Below are 17,467 nucleotides of genomic sequence, written 5' to 3'. Positions count from 1 at the left end.
AGGAGAGTGTAGTTGAAGAACAGGAGGAGGAGGAGAGTGTAGTTGAAGAGGAGGAGGAGGAGGAGGAGGAGGAGGAGAGTGTATTTGAAGAGCAGGAGGAGGAGGAGAGTGTAGTTGAAGAGCAGGAGAGGAGGAGAGTGTAGTTGAAGAGCAGGAGGAGAGTGTAGTTGAAGAGCAGGAGGAGGAGGAGAGTGTAGTTGAAGAGCAGGAGAGTGTAGTTGAGGAGCAGGAGGAGGAGAGTGTAGTTGAAGAGCAGGAGGAGGAGGAGAGTGTAGTTGAAGAGCAGGAGGAGGAGGAGAGTGTAGTTGAAGAGCAGGAGGAGAGTGTAGTTGAAGAGCAGGAGGAGAGTGTAGTTGAAGAGCAGGAGGAGAGTGTAGTTGAAGAGCAGGAGGAGAGTGTAGTTGAAGAGCAGGAGGAGGAGGAGAGTGTAGTTGAAGAGGAGGAGGAGAGTGTAGTGGAAGAGCAGGAGGAGGAGGAGAGTGTAGTTTAAGAGCAGGTGGAGGAGGAGAGTGTAGTTGAAGAGGAGGAGGAGAGTGTAGTTGAGGAGCAGGAGGAGGAGAGTGTAGTTGAAGAGCAGGAGGAGGAGGAGAGTGTAGTTGAAGAGCAGGAGGAGAGTGTAGTTGAAGAGCAGGAGGAGGAGGAGAGTGTAGTTGAAGAGGAGGAGGAGAGTGTAGTGGAAGAGCAGGAGGAGGAGGAGAGTGTAGTTTAAGAGCAGGTGGAGGAGGAGAGTGTAGTTGAAGAGGAGGAGGAGAGTGTAGTTGAAGAGCAGGAGGAGAGTGTAGTTGAAGAGCAGGAGGAGAGTGTAGTTGAAGAGCAGGAGGAGAGTGTAGTTGAAGAGGAGGAGGAGAGTGTAGTTGAAGAGCAGGAGGAGAGTGTAGTTGAAGAGCAGGAGGAGAGTGTAGTTGAAGAAGTTTGAGAACCACTGCGGTAGTTGAAAATGGAGAGAGCTCAGGGATTGTTGGGCGGAAAGTCTCTGTTTTAAGAGCCAAATTGACAAAGCTGAATTTAGCTATCACAGAAGCAGCTCGTCTAGAAGTTATCACCTTAATGCAAAGAACCAGACAGAAAGCAGTCCCAGGTTAGATGATCGCCAACCCACACTCCACAACTTCTCTAGGAAAATAACTAGACCAGTCCGTGAAAAGGTTACCATTTGGGTTGCCGGTGACTGTCGGCCCATCAACATAGTTGAGGACAGTGGGCTGAATGAGGTGATTCAGGGGAAAATTCTTACGATTTACCGTCGAGGGGCACCATTGTGTTAAAAAAAAATACAATTAAACAACAGTGTCTAAAATACACACTGTCTGAAGTGATTACTCGTTTATTTATAAGATTTAGTCTTAAGAAGAAAAACAAACTTTTTATCGCGATTAATCGCGATTCATTAATTTCAAAATATGCGATTAATTAATTCGTTTTTTTTATTTCTATTGACAGCCCTAGTTATTATTTTTTTTATACACCAATTTGTGGTTGATGATCATATACATGTACACTTCACCAATCTACATGAAACTGGGTTTTGGTTGTCTGATACGGTTTGTGTCCCTAGGTGTGCGTTGCCCTTGGTGCTAGCGCCCCTTGAAGTGAGCTAGGGGTCAAAGCACTTTTTGGTCATTAGCTCACAACCCGCTTTACCAAAAATTGTTTATGGCAGGCTGGCCTCTAGGAGGCCCATTACCCTAACTACGATTCATTTGTGGAGTGGCGCCACCTAGTGAATAATGTTCTGTGCTCGATCAGGCTTTAGAACAGACCTGGGCAAAGTGCGGCCCGCAGAGGTCAATTGTAAATTAGGAATGAAACGTAAATACCTGTACTTATTATACGGCTCTGCAGAATGTTCCAAAAAGTTTCGTTGATTTGAATGGGCCATCCCAACGTTCGCAGGTCTGTAATTTCTTTATATTCACTGCTGCGAAAAATGTATGACTTCTGTCATTGGCAACGGGTTTTGTGCTTCTAATTCACATCTATCATATCATTCCGCAACGCAAGTAGTCCGGTCATTTAACGTAACTGAAAGTCATTGAAACTTGAAGTCAGAAGGTGGGTTGCTTCGCATTTGCGTGAAGAACTAAACGGCAACAAAATCATTAAAAAGCGATCTTTTGGAGAAATGTCTTCTATTGTTTTGGCAAGTAACTGTATAATAAGCGGGGTATTTTTTTATTTCCGTAGGCCGTGCGTGTGGGCGTGCCTGCGACCATTTGCGCTGATAAAACTTGATATTACTATTAATTTGTATACTTATACTATTGCATTGCAAGCTTGCTCTCGTGTGTGTGTGTGCCATGTGTATTGATCGTCTGGGAACACCTTTAATACTGCAAAAACATGCTCATTTTCAAAATCGTTTTGGTGAATGTTGATTAAATGTTGATTAAATAATGTTGGCGTTTTTACTATGCCTGCACCACATTTTTTTGATGGCCCAAATGTAACATCTACTCTTACTAGTAGCAGTTAATCAAAACCATACAATTTAATGTTTTTTTTTATAAAGAGATACAACTTATATTGAGCAGAATTGAGTTCAGCCTATTGGTCCGGCCCTCCACAACAGTCCCACTATCTATTGTGGCCCCTTGGGGAAATGAATTGCCCACCCCTGCTTTAGAACATACCCTTGTAGTGAAGTTATTACCTAAAGATGAAGATTGTAGCAAAAGTTGGTAGCAGTGTTGATGACAGTGAGTGATGCCTTGCGTTGTCTGATACAAGTCTGTGGAGGAGGGTGTTACAGATTTAACAGAAAACATGAATATCACCATATTCAAGCAGAAATTCTGGAAAAGATTGACAATATAATGGCTAGAGCTGAAAAACAGTCCCTTTTCCGAGACATGTTTGTAGATGTATCTGAGACATTTCAGCAACAAAGCCAGAAACCAAATCCTGAAATTGTTTGTAAGTAGTCCCATGGGCCCATTGCTTCCATCAGTTCTGAAGCCATTAATAGTCCAGTAAAAAGTAATCAGACTTTTTCTTTCTCATTTCTCTACTCATTTCCTGCTTGAAATACTAATGTTTGCAACTAGGATATAGTATTATTCCCCAAAAAATGTTTGAAGGGTAAGGCCACCAAGATTTGTGATTTCAAATTATGGCATGTATGCATACTGTATTGTACAAACAGTTGTAGTGTGATTCTAACGGCAATCCCAACTATTTTTTGTTTTGTCTTTATGTCCATCCATCCATTGATCGAAACACACATCCATCATCTCTCAATACCTGTCTGTCAACCATTAAGGGAAGAGATTCACATGGATATCTCCAAAAGCAGGTATGTAGCACCTCAAGGTATCTTACAGTTTTTATCAAAATAGTGGTTGCTAACAACTTATTTCACTTCTTGGAGCACAAGAGTCTATTTATCAGGAGCATGGCATATTTCTCTTTGAAGTATTATTCTGTTTTCCCTATCTTAAAATCTGTCTGCCCATATGCACCACTGATTATGAAACAGTAGTTTTGATACAGCACTCAGACTAAGAACCTAGAGATTAATGGAAGTGAATAATAGTATCGTAGTCAGTTGTCTGTTTTCTTCAGGTTTAGAATATGCAGAAACCCATGTTATGGGCTTGGAACATGGTCCTGAGGGGTGTTTTGCATATCTTTATTTATATGAATTTGTTCACAACTGAATTGAGACACTTAGATATTTAGTTTCATTTGATTGAAGTCAGCACCAGCAAGCTTAGCTCATCTCTGTGACTCCTGTGTCGTTTGATGGGTTTTCCTGGAAAAAATAAGTGTTTATATTAGTGTAAATTTGATTATTTGCATTCATAACAATAATAATGATTAAGTAAGGACAACATAGCACAGCACATAAACGTGACCCTCTTAAATTTCACTGTGAGTTTGATGTGTCAGGTCTGCACAGAATACCGATACTAGAAAGGTATCGTAATACCCTGCCGATAAAGATGGTACTATACCCCATTTTAGAGGAAAAAACTCAAAATGATTGTTTGCAATTTCCACTATGGTGCAGATATGGTGAATAGAGAAAATACCAAATATTTACAGTTTGCAAATCTTATTTCATCAGACTACAGATTACATGATGAAAAATGTTGACATAAGCAATTAAATAGCTGAATGTGAAATCCAGATTAGCAGCTAGACTGATAAATATTTGTGTTTACAACATTTTCTTTTCGTGCCATCTCAGCATCAACAATGCCCATCTCAGCATCTTTGCCACAGATGAATTTGATGCTGTTTGGGAGGAAAGGAATCCAAAGGACATCCATCGGCAACATCATTCTATCACAGTCTCACTCAAATTTGAATTTCGGTTCAGACTTTTTGAAGAAGCAAGCTAGAGTATGTGGATACGCTGTCACTCTGGTTGAAGCACCAAGTCTTGCCACAACGCCTCTCTCACTAAAAGAGCTACTAAAGAAGTGCCACCGTTCCATCTCCCAGTGTGCACTTGGGATCAATGCTTTCCTACTCGCTCTGCCGGATGGTCCCTTTACTGATGAAGACAAAGTGGAGTTACAGAGGATTCAAACCATATTTGGTCCTCGTGTGAATGACTACATTATGATACTCTACACAAATGTGTCATGTCCCAAAGGCAAACCTGTACAGGATAGTCTGCAAGAGAACCCATATCTAAAGCAGCAATTTCCTAAAGGTTGCTTTGTGCTTAGCCAGGAGAGTGGGCATGAGGAGATATCAGAAATGCTCAAGAAGATTAAGAGCAAATCAGACAAATGTTTCACCACTGATATGTTTGTGGAAGCTCAAATAGAGGAGAGAGGCAGACTCCAGACAGAGTTGGAAAAGGAAAAAAAGGAAAATGAGGAGATGAAGAAGCAGCTCAACAGCTCACCAGGTAAGACATATTTTGCTTTCCTATGTAGTGGTCCATAATCGCAACTACATCCAGACACATATCTACATCCAGAGACATCGCCACACCCATAATATTGCATTTAAAAATATTTACTTCACCTTTTCTGATGTAATAATTTGCACACACTATTCATGCAATAGGAGGTGTGAAAAAAAACAAAAGATTATCATTACAAAAAGTGTATCGAGCAGCATATATGTTACATAGCGTAAGCATGTTAAATGTTTCCTCTTAGTCCTTGAAAGCACTTGGATGTGTTGATCTATGAGATGTAATTTCCACATTTGTATATTTTAAATACTACTACCTACTGAAGTCCTTCTAGATTCATTGATTATCAAAAATGTTTTATGTACACCACATGCGTGTAAAGCTGTTATAAAACCACAGATATTCAGCATGAGGCCCATACAGCACAGTTTCTATGGCTATTAAAGATTTAGGTAGAGCTTCCTACCCAGAGACAACATGCCAGTGTTGCATAGTAATCTGGCATAGCTGTCATAGAGCTATCTCAAGGCCAGTCTGTTAATAACAGCTTTCCCTTTGATTACTTACAGTACATTTACATGAAGATTATTAATGGACAATGGAGATGGTGTTATAATCTCTCATTAATTTCATTTTGTAGTCATTCAGAATCCAGAGAGCACCCCAGATTGTGTCAGGATCGTGCTGATTGGGAAGACAGGAGTTGGGAAGAGTGCAACAGGAAACACCATCCTGGGGAAAGATGTTTTTAAATCTGCACCTTGGGGTAAATCAGTGACGACCTGTTGTCAGAAAGACACAGCACAAGTAAATGGCCGATCTGTTGCTGTTGTAGACACACCAGGGTTGTTTGATACAGGTGCCCCAAATGATGATGTCCTGAAAGAAACTGTGAAGTGTTTCAGCTTGCTGGCCCCTGGACCCCATGTGTTCTTGCTGGTTCTTTCAATTGGTACCAGGATGACACAAGAAGAAAAGGAGACGTTGAAACTCATCAAAGATACCTTTGGGACTGGGGCTGAAAAGTTTACCATTACCCTTTTCACAAAAGGGGATGGTCTAGGTTCTTATCCAATTCAACAGCACATCGAAAAGGGTGATCCTTCAATTGAGCGACTAATCTCTGACTGTGAAGGACAGTATCATGTGTTCAATAACAACAATCAAGGGAATCGCACACAGGTGTCTGAGCTGATGGAAATAATTGACAGGATGGTGGAGAAGAACGGTGTTGGTTGTTACACAAATGAGATGTTCCAAATGGCAGAAGCTGCAATTAAAGAGAAGTTTGAGAACATTATGAGAGAGAGGCAGTTGAAAATTGAGAGGGAGAAGGAACAGCTGCAGGTCAAATTTGATGAGGAAATAAGAGCAATGATGGAGGAAAAGACAAAGGAAATACAGAGGGAAAGAGAAGAGAGAGATAAGCTTCTGAGAGAAAAAGAGGAGGACATCAAGAAGGAACTTCAAAGAAGAGACGCGAGGGAGACTAGGGAAAGGGAAGAGAGAGAAGCAGAGGATACAAAGAGAAGAGAGAAAGAGGAGACCCAGACACAGTCATGGACTAGAACTTTAGAGGAAGTTGAGCGACAGCATAAGGAACAGAAAGAAGCGTGGGAGATGAAGCACAACAAACAACTGAGAGAAGAGAAAGAGAGAGCAGCAAAAGAACACATGGAATGGCTTGAGAGGCAAAGTAAAGAGAGATCTGAATTTGAGAGAAGACAAGAAGCAGAAAGAAAGGGAAGGGATGAAGAAGAGAAGTCTAGGAAGGAGAAAGAGGAACTGGAGAGACAGAAGTTAAAGGCTAGAGTGAAGGACGCTGAAAAGCTGACTGAGGAGAATCACAAGAAGAGAATGAAACAGTTGAGGGAGTGGGAAGATGAACGAAGGAAAGAAAAACTAAATGAACAAAAGGAGAGAGAGGAGTGGGAAAGGCTGCAAAAGAAAATGAAAGATGACTTTGAAAATGAGAAGAAAAGAGCAAGAAAAGAAATGGACTCTAAAGAAGAGGCGCAAAGAGAACAAGAAAGGAAAGAAAGAGAGAGAATTGAGAACGAACATACAGAAAAGATAGAAGAGATGAAGCGTGCTAGGGAAGAGCAAGAAAGGGAGTGGACTAAAGCAAGAGAAGAAGAAACAGAAAGAAGGCAGAGAGAGGATGAGGAGAGCCGGAGGAAGATCAGAGAGATTCAGGAAGAATTAAAAAGAGAAAAGGAGGAAAGAGAAAGGAGAAGAAAAGAGGATAAAGACAGGGAGGAAGAGCACAAGAACAAGTTAAAGGAAATTAAAGAACAGAATCAAAATAAAATAGAGGAGAAGATGAAGCAGCTCAACAGTCCACCAGGTAAGACATATTTTGCTTTCCTATTTTACTCTGCAATGTAGTGGTCCATAGCTGCAACTACATCCAGAGACATTGCTACATCCAGAGACATTGCTACATCCATAATAATGCATTTAAAAATATTTACTTCACCTTTTCATATGTAATAATTTGCACATATTATTTATGGATGGGAGGTGTGAAAGAACAAAAAGTTATTGTTACAAAAAGTGTATCAAGCAGCATATATGTTACATATTGTGAGCAAGTTACATTATTTACTCTTAGTTCTTGAAAGCACTTGAATGTGTTAAGCTATTATATTTAATTCTTTAAACTTTTTTTAAAAAACATACAGCACAGTTTCTAGGGGTATAAAGGTTTGCCAGCGTTGCATAGTAATCAGTCATAGCTGTCATAGAGTTAGCTCAAGGCCAGTCTGTTAATAACAGCTTTCTCATTGATTACTTACAGTACATTTTCATGACGGTTATTAATGGACAATAATTTAATTTTGTAGTCATTCAGAATCCAGACAGCACCCCAGATTGTGTCAGGATCGTGCTGATTGGGAAGACAGGAGTTGGGAAGAGTGCAACAGGAAACACCATCCTGGGGAAAGAGGCTTTTAAATCTAAACCTTGGGGTAAATCAGTGACGACCTGTTGTCAGAAAGACACAGCACACGTAAATGGCCGACCTGTTGCTGTTGTAGACACACTAGGACTGTTTGATACAGGTGCCCCAAATGAAGATGTCAAGAAAGAAATTCTGAAGTGTTTCAGCTTGCTGGCCCCTGGACCCCATGTGTTCTTGCTGCTTCTTTCAATTGGTACCAGGATGACACCAGAGGAAATGGTGATGTTGAAACTCATCAAAGATACCTTTGGAACCGGGGCTGAAAAGTTTACTATTACCCTTTTCACAAAAGGGGATGATCTAGGTCCGATTTCAATTGAGCAGTACATCAAAGAAAGTCCTGCAGTTGAACGACTAATCTCTGACTGTGAAGGACGGTATCATGTGTTTAATAACAGAGATGAAAGGAATCACAAACAGGTGACTGAGCTAATGGAAAAAATTGACAGAATGGTGGAGAAGAACGGTGGGGGTTGTTACACCAATGTGATGTTCCAAATGGCAGAAGCTGCAATTAAAGAGAAGTTTGAGAATATGATGAGAGAGAGGGAGTTGGAAATTGAGAGGGAGAAGGAACAGCTCCAGGCCAGATTTGATGAGGATATTAGAACAATGATGGAGGAAAAGAGAAGGGAAATACAGAGGGAAAGAGAAGAGAGAGATAAGCTGCTGAGAGAAAAAGAGGAGTACCTCATCAAGGAGCTTCAAAGAAGAGATGAGAGAGTGAGGAGGGAAAGGGAAAAGAGAAAAGCAGAGGATAAATGGAGGAGAGATAAAGAGGAGACCCAGAGACGGTCATGGACTAGAACCTTAGAGGAAGTTGAGCGACAGCATAAGGAACAGAAAAAAGTGTGGGAGATGGAGCACAAAAAACAACTGAAAGAAGAGAAAGAGAGAGCAGCAAAAGAACACGAGGAATGGATTGAGAGGCAAAGAGAAGAGAGATCTGAATTTGAGAGAAGACAAGAAGCAGAAAGAAGAAAAAGGGATGAAGAAGAGAGGTCTAGGAAGGAGAAGGAGGAACTGGAGAGACAGAAGTTAGAGGCTAGAGTGAAGGATGCTGAAAAGCTGACTGAGGAGATTCACAAGGAGAGATTTAAACAGTTGAGGGCGTGGGAAGATGAACGAATTACAGAAAAACAAAATGAGCGAAAGGAGAGAGAGGAGTGGGAAAGGTTGCAAAAGAAAATGAAAGAAGACTTTGAAAATGAGAATGAAAGAGCAAGAAAAGAAAGGGACTCTAGAGAAGAAGCGCGAAGAGAACAAGAAAAAAAAGAAAGAGTGAGAATGGAGAACGAACATGCAGAAAAGATAGAAGAGATGAAGCATGCTTGGGAAGAGCAAGAAAGGGAGTGGACTAAAGCAAGAGAAGAAGAAACAGAAAGAAGGCAGAAAGAGGATGAGGAGAACCAGAGGAAGATCAGAGGGCTTCAGGAAGAATTTGAAAGAGAAAAGGAAGAGGAAAAGAAAAGGAGAAAGAAAGAGGATGAAGACAGAGAGGAAGAGCACAAGAAAGAGTTAAAGGAAACTGAAGAACAGAATAAAAAGGAAATTGATGAGTTGACTAAGAAATATGAGGATGAGGCCCGAAAGAAAGCAGAGCTCAACAATGCGTTCTCACAACAAGAACTAGAATGTTTAGTTTCAAAGGCAGATAAGTCAGAAATAGATCAACTGAAAAAAATGTTTAAAGAATGGGAAAAAAAACACAAGGAAAAGTGTCTTATGTCTTAAATCTTTTAGGCTTCAGGACGCAACCACAGAATGAACCACACAGCAAGTCCAAATCATACCAGTGTAGAAAGAGCTTGAATGAAACTGGAGCCATTCAGCCAGATGTCCATACTTGTGCACGCTGCATATTAAACTACCTTTCTAGAGAAAACATCAGCTTTCAGTACCACTTCATGTACTAATTATCTTTGTGTATGTATACTTTCATGAGACTATTCACCTTACAAGAAGGGTTTTTGTGCGTTTGTAACCGTCTCAATAACTATTTTATAGTTTATAACTCGGCTGTCATTGAGTTTTTATGCACGGTTGACTTTTTATCCCAGCTTCCATTAAGTATTAATTATATATAGTAAAAAGCATCTGGAGTATTCTGTAGCCAGGTACTCCCACACTCTGTGTGTGTATCCATCATCCTCTGACAGGTATGTTCATACAGCCTCTGAATGTCTGCATGTTTCATATGTCTTCTCTTATGTATTTGTAACTTTAGAATATTAATTTTAGAGCAGTTTGAATGTGTAACTGAACTGAATCTTGGTCTGAGAGTTTTTTCTTGTTTTTGAACTCTGCTTTTGTGTATGACCACTGTCTGCCTGTCATAAAGATCTCAGAAACATGGGAATTCTGATCCCTGTAGGCTGCAGGTGACCCCCCTCTGGAGATAACAACCCCCTCCATTTATAAACAACTTAGAGTCCTCCATGTATTTGTTACTTTACATTAACTGATATTAATTTCAGATCTGTTTGAATGTGTAACTGAACTGAATCTTGGTGTTTTTTATACTTTTGACATTTTGTTGGAAATCTTGATATGTATCTGCCTGGTCTGAGAGTTTTGCCTTGTTTTTGAAATCTGCTTTTATATATGATCACTGTTTGGTTTTGAAATCTGCTCTTGTGTATGAACACTGTTTGGTTTTTGAACTCTGAGATCTGTATGCTCTTCAGCACCTCTGGGTTGTGAGTTTGGTTACTATTAGAACTGTGACTCTGAACTGTGACTCTGAACTGTCTTTGAACTGTCTTTGATTGACAATCTTGTTGCCTGGCCTTCTGTTTTAAGGACAGACTCATTAAACATCTCTTTTCACAACCTCAGTTTAATTGTGTCTGATTTTGGGTCCTGAATTCACCCCTCTGGCCTCACCTGCAGTGACGACTGGACTAAGTGTGTGACATCAGTTCCAACTCAGACAGTTTGGGAATGCCACTAGTCAGACGTCAGGGTGACCCCAAGTCTCAAAACGGCAACCAACAAAGACTTGAAAACAAGGGTGTGTTTATCAACGTCATTAATGAAAATTGATACTGATGAAGACAATTGATCTCACCTCTAAAAATAGACACTGTGGAACTTGGAGCTTAGTGTTATACAAATGTTGTTAATCATTATAGTCATAGTTTTCCTCTTCTGAGGTGTTACTAAGTATGGCTACACTTCATTTTTCTTTTAGAATTTTGTAAGAAGGAAGAGGCAGCACTGAACTTTAATTGAACATCTCAAATCCACAGAGGTGTTTTGGCGTAGTGCCTTCTTCAGCCTGTGATGTGTTGAGTGCAGCCCATTTCTTCCCTCTTCCACCACCCAAGACCCTCTCTTCCCCTTCTTCACGTCTCGTTAAGAATATTTCTGGGATAACGATGTCACATGGAGCCAAGTGTCTGCTGCTTTCCCCTCTGTCCTAATCCCCACTCCTCTCTTCATCTTCCTCTGCCCCAATCCCCACTCCTCTCTTCCTCTGCCCCAATCCCCACTCCTCTCTTAATCTTCCTCTGCCCCAATCCCCACTCCTCTCTTCATCTTCCTCTGCCCCAATCCCCACTCCTCTCTTCCTCTGCCCCAATCCCCACTCCTCTCTTAATCTTCCTCTGCCCCAATCCCCACTCCTCTCTTCATCTTCCTCTGCCCCAATCCCCACTCCTCTCTTCATCTTCCTCTTCCCCACTCCTCTCTTCATCTTCCTCTGTCACTCCTCTCTTCATCTTCCTCTGCCCCAATCCCCACTCCTCTCTTCATCTTCCTCTGTCCTGTTCTTGGGACTGTTGCCCCGCTAAAGCAACCAGACACCACAAATGCCCTCTCTGCTCCCCCAGGCTGTTGTGCAACCCAAGTCTCAAAACGGCAACCAACAATGACTTGAAAACAAGGGTGTGTTCATCAACGTAATTAGAATAGAATATTCCATTTGAACAAATACAGTTTAGTTTGGCACACCAGTATAACAAAAGAGAGAGAGAAGGATTCAGAATGTCTTTATAGATGACGCAAACTAAAGCTGTTTTTTTAAGGGCATCAGAGATACAACAGAGGGTTGCTGTGAATGAAACACTGTCAAATCTCCATCTCAAGGTTCATTCCCCTGACTGATGGCTCAATACCAGCAGACTTGCCTCTCTGGCACTGCACTTCTCCTAAGTCTTCTTATGTGTCATGACTGATCACTACGCCTTTCATTCACTCAGTTAACAGCACCACAGAAACTAATAATAGTGAGACCCAAACAACTGGGGACACCCAGAGATGTACTTCAGGAGAGGAGAGAGAGAGAGAGAGAGCAAGGCTTTCGTCAGTTTTTATGTCGGATGTGTAAAGTAGATGGAAGCGCAAGAGATTCATAGTACAGATTACATAAAGATTAGATCATTAGACAATACAGTGTAATCTACAATATTAAGTTCAAGGTATATTTCCAGATGTATGATTGGTGCACCAAATGAAGACAGTTAAAGCCACTGCACTAATAATGTTGAAATGTATATCCTTAAAGTACAGAAAATGTCACTAATAAAGTTCTTGTGCTCACTGACAACCCTTCTGTCAAATAACTCCTAAAGTGATATGTTTGTAACATCACAACTGTATAATTTACATGGGAAATGATTCCATCTCCAAGAATGTTCTTATTTAAGTAGATAAAATAGCATTATCAAATTAAATAATGAGACATGGCATTGCATGACGAGGCTCTAAACTATCAGCTTCATTCACACATGAAGGACAGACACACAGACACAGACACACACACACACACACACACACAGACACACACACACACACACACACACACACACACACACACACACACACACACACACACACACACACACAAATACACACACCAAACACACTCACACAAACATATACACAGCACCATACCCTCTTCAAGCTAGCAGCACCCCCTACTGGTGGAGAATGTTAGTGAGATTTGCTGAACATGAGGACACACTGCTACTCTCATAGAGATACAAACATATTTAATCATCATGAACATGAGGACACACTGCTACTCTCATAGAGATACAAACATATTTAATCATCATGAACATGAGGACACACTGCTACTCTCATAGAGATACAAACATATTTAATCATCATGAACATGACACACTGTTACTCTCATAGAGATACAAACATATTTAATCATCATGAACATGAGGACACACTGTTACTCTCATAGAGATACAAACATATTTAATCATCATGAACATGAGGACACACTGCTACTCTCATAGAGATACAAACATATTTAATCATCATGAACATGACACACTGTTACTCTCATAGAGATACAAACATATTTAATCATCATGAACATGAGGACACACTGTTACTCTCATAGAGATACAAACATATTTAATCATCATGAACATGAGGACACACTGCTACTCATAGAGATACAAACATATTTAATCATCATGAACATGAGGACACACTGTTACTCTCATAGAGATACAAACATATTTAATCATCATGAACATGAGGACACACTGTCAGAGAGATACAAACATATTTAATCATCATGGAGATCAAGAAATGGTAGCTCATTTAATTAATGATCATGTAAAGGGCATTTTAGTTAAATAATGTAAAACTAATATAATCATCATAATTGAAGCCATATTTACACATTTACAGTACACACATAATTAAACATACAAACAGAGTATTCAAATTCACATATGGCTTTCCCTCTTCATTTCTTAATGACATGACATGGTCCTACACCCCAAACGAGTCTGACAGCCATGAAGCTTAAATAAATAGGTCCATTTACATCAATGTGTCACTTTGATTGAGTCACAGTTCTAGTTTTGGGGGATTATTTATCATCCTATGGATTCAGCACTTCATGAGTAAGAGCTGATTCTCACTGTTAAGAACTCAACAATGACAACTGAGACATCTTACACACACTTCATACTTCACAAACACATTTTACAGCACCCCACACACTACATACTTCACACACACACATTTTACAGCACCCCACAAACTACATACTTCACACACACATTTTACAGCACCCCACACACTTCATACTTCACACACACATTTTACAACACCCAACACACTACATACTTCACACACACATTTTACAGCACCCCACACACTACATTCTTCACACACACATTTTGCAGCACCCCACACACTACATACTTCACACACACATTTTACAGCACCCCACACACTACATACTTCACACACACATTTTACAGCACCCCACACATGAGTTTATAATTTACATAGAGAGATGAAGGGACCTATCGGTCATCTGAACCTGAACCTGAGTCCATCAGAGTCTCTCATCAAAAAGCCAGTGTAACCCTTGGAATCCTCTGGAGGGGTTGGTGGTGTTGGCAAAAGAGTTCACGTAGACAAACGAGTTCAAACTGAGATAGTTTAGTTGTTCTCCAGCGCCATCCCAAGAACACTCTCCTCTCCACTCTCCTTCTTCCCTCCTTTCTCCACAGACTGGGCCACCTACCTCTGACTGGATCACAGACTGGGCCAGCATGCCATCTAACTCTGACTGGATCACAGACTGGGCCATCTACCTCTGACTGGATCACAGACTGGGCCATCTACCTCTGACTGGATCACAGACTGCATATGGGGAGAGGTCTGGTAGGTATGCTATCTGATTGGTGGTGCTGAATTTGTGTTGATTTTGTGCTGGACTGAACTGGTTCATCCACTGGTTCGTCATTTGGACTCTTGCTGAACACATCAGTATAGGACAGTAGCAGAGATTTTAGCTCAGAAAACTGGGAATCACATCAAATGGTGAAGACTGTGATGACACTGACGGGGCTGTTACACCTCACATCAAATGATGAAGACTGTGATGACACTGACGGGGCTGTTACACCTCACATCAAATGGTGAAGACTGTGATGACACTGACAGGGCTGTTACCTGACAAACTGAGGGTGTATCTGTGCAGATCTCATTGTCTGATTCAGGAATGAACTGTCCTAACTGCATACCTGGCTGAAGTCCAATGGGGGTGTTTGTAGGAGTCATAACACACACAACAGTGAGGCCACTGTCTGCTCTTGTGAGTGTGTGTGTGGGCTACTGCAGTCCCATCCCAGTCCATCTGGTAAGGCTCAAGCAGACCACTGTCTCCATGTGGTGCATACAGATTAGCAGCAGAAGGTATCAGCTTGACTGTACAGTGCGCTTCCCAAAAGGGAGGTGTGGTGGTGCACTCAGAGATCAATGCAGCACAGCTGTCGGGTGTCATGTCTGTAGTGCACAGCAGTGGTGAGTCTTGATTGTGAAGATGACACAAACCTCGACCTAAATCTAGCAGCATAGTTCTGCTGAAGAACGTCCCAACCAAGTAGAATGGCCTGACTGACATTCCTAGTAACCAGCACTTCCTGCAGCAAACTCAACCCAGTGTCCAAACTCAGCCCAGTCACAGTGTAATGTTAACAGGGCCTAGTGTGTCCAAAGTCAGTGAGCCCAGTCACAGTGTAATGTTAACAGGGCCTAGTGTGTCCAAACTCAGTGAGCCCAGTCACAGTGTAATGTTAACAGGGCCTAGTGTGTCCAAACTCGGTCCAGTCAATTAAATAACATTACATTCTTTTTGAGAGGCTTTCTGTTCAATGATGGGAGGGACATTCATAAATAATCACTGATAAATTAAACTCTTGAACCAGTGTCCAACAGGATGTGCATGTCAGACCCTTCAACTATGCCCCTAGTATATGCAGTGAAAGTACCTTTGTTGCAGGTGACATTATATACATCAGAATTGTTGTGCAGTGTGTTCTGTCCACCACCAGAGGGCACTGTTGGACTAGGAGAGAGAGACAGATTCTGTAACTTGCCATCTGGGGCTATCTGGAGACAAGCTGACGGATGCCCCACTGCATCAGCTATCTGTAGTTTCCCTGCCGATAGACATCCTGATTCCCATATGTGTTGCGGTGTTACTGATCGCCATCCTGGTGACCTCAGAAAGAGACACGCTTGAGCACTGGACTCGGACTACTGTGTGTGATGTCACCAGTTAGTCTGCCATACTGAGGTCTTGGCATGAGTCTGAGTAATCTGTATAACGATCCGGTGAGAACCTGGAGTAGTAGTAGTGGTCTCTGGTTCATCTGATTTGTACATGAGATTATTAGAACACCACCTTGCCAAAATATCAAGAGGCTTCAATTCACTTTTTTTTATTTAATGTACTATATATAACACCATTAATAACAGACGCTGTCTCAAAGCGCTTTACAGAGCCCAACATCTGTTCAATAATCTATCAATCAATCTACCAATTTCATAGAAAGATATTTTCCTCCCAATCGCATCTACATCTATCTGTGTTTACATACTAATCATTACTGTAACCCTGACGGTCTGTTTCACTCAGGAAAATCATTTACATACAGTAGATGTGTCAGTTTGCATGAGTGGTCACAGTTCTAGTCTTGGGGGGATTATTTATAGCCCTGTGAGTTCACCACTTCATAGGTAAGAGCTGATTCTCATAGTGGAGAACTCAACAATGACTTTCATCTTCATGTTCTTCTGTACACTTGTCCTCTGCTTTCAGAGTAAGCTTCTTTTTTATAATTCATACTATTTAAAAAATAGAAATACGTATGTGAGGTTTAATATTTATCTGAATTCTTTCTGTTTTCTGAACAGAGTCATATGGACAGGTCACTGTGACTCAGACTCCTGCAGTGAAAGCTGTTCAACAGGGAGGATCACTCACTCTCAACTGTAAAACCAGCAGTGATGTGAATATGTATTCGGGATTACTTCATGTATTAGCCTGGTATCAACAGAAACCTGGAGCAGCTCCTAAACTCCTGATCTATTGGGCCACAACACTTCAGTCTGGGACTCCATCCAGATTCAGTGGCAGTGGAACTCACAGTGACTTCACTCTGACCATCAGTAATGTCCAGGCTGAGGATGCAGGAGTTTACTACTGTCAGAGTTACCACTCTATAAGCAGTAAAAGGGTGTTCACACAGTGATAAAGCGCCGTACAAAAACCTCCCTCAGTCAGGCTCCACATGACTGCACTCTGCTGCTGGAGCTCACTGCAGGTGGAGAGCAGAGAACAAACGTGAGGGAGGGGGGTGAGAAAGGGGGGCTGATTAATTGACTGAAAACACTAACAGTTATAATAATCAGTCAGGTAACTGATGACTGCACTACTGCTGCAGACGTAGAGGAGAAAACAACAGAGAGTAGAGGAGAGGAGAGGAGAGGAGAGGAGAGTTCAACTTTCAATTTAGAATATTATGTGTCAGAAAATGACATGAGAAGTACTAACTGAATGATGGCATCCTGCCTGTGGATACACCTCTGTCATTCACATGAGAACCCCTGCCCATCACATGGGGTAAAACCTCCTTGTTTGTGAAAAACCTTCAGACTTTCTGTGTTTTCATCTCTGACGCTGGACTGGGGTCATGGCCCAGAAGGCCTCAGTTCGGCCCTGGAGTAACAGAAGCAGAATACCGGGGCTAATCACTGGAGTTTATGCCGGAGAGAAAGCCTTGGGCTGGCCCGAAAGAGGCCAACAGTGTCCCTACTGGTCTGGCACTGAGTGTTGAGGTGTTTGAGTTTGAGATGACTGA

The 17,467-nt window shown here is 41.4% G+C and overlaps 1 protein-coding gene and 1 gene segment (V, D, J or C); both read left to right on the top strand.

Annotated features, from left to right (window-relative positions):
* The first annotated feature begins 4,495 nt into the window (after positions 1 to 4,495).
* Positions 4,496 to 14,419, top strand: LOC105905990 (GTPase IMAP family member 8-like). The gene is made up of 4 exons (XM_031582609.2): positions 4,496 to 4,861; positions 5,514 to 6,244; positions 7,716 to 8,444; positions 14,330 to 14,419. Exons 1-4 carry the CDS (start codon positions 4,567 to 4,569, stop codon positions 14,417 to 14,419), a joined length of 1,845 nt encoding a protein of 614 aa, XP_031438469.1. The 5' UTR covers positions 4,496 to 4,566.
* Positions 14,420 to 16,377: 1,958 nt separating this feature from the next.
* On the top strand, positions 16,378 to 16,858 carry LOC105910534. The segment is given in 2 exon segments: positions 16,378 to 16,426; positions 16,521 to 16,858. Coding segments are annotated over 2 exon segments (387 nt in total).
* The last annotated feature ends 609 nt before the right edge of the window (positions 16,859 to 17,467 follow it).

The sequence above is a fragment of the Clupea harengus genome, chromosome 16 (assembly GCF_900700415.2).
Source record: "Clupea harengus chromosome 16, Ch_v2.0.2, whole genome shotgun sequence".
Lineage (NCBI taxonomy): Eukaryota > Metazoa > Chordata > Actinopteri > Clupeiformes > Clupeidae > Clupea > Clupea harengus.
This window is presented reverse-complemented; position numbering and strand designations above follow the sequence as displayed.

What these genes read in the sequence shown, in the direction of transcription:
- LOC105905990 (XM_031582609.2), top strand. Translation starts at nt 4,567, where the DNA reads ATGATACTCTACACAAATGTGTCATGTCCCAAAGGCAAACCTGTACAG. An exon ending in GCAGCTCAACAGCTCACCAG is followed by an intron (nt 4,862 to 5,513) that starts GTAAGACATATT and finishes TTCATTTTGTAG; the next exon opens with TCATTCAGAATCCAGAGAGC. An exon ending in CCAGATTTGATGAGGATATT is followed by an intron (nt 8,445 to 14,329) that starts AGAACAATGATG and finishes CTTTCTCCACAG; the next exon opens with ACTGGGCCACCTACCTCTGA.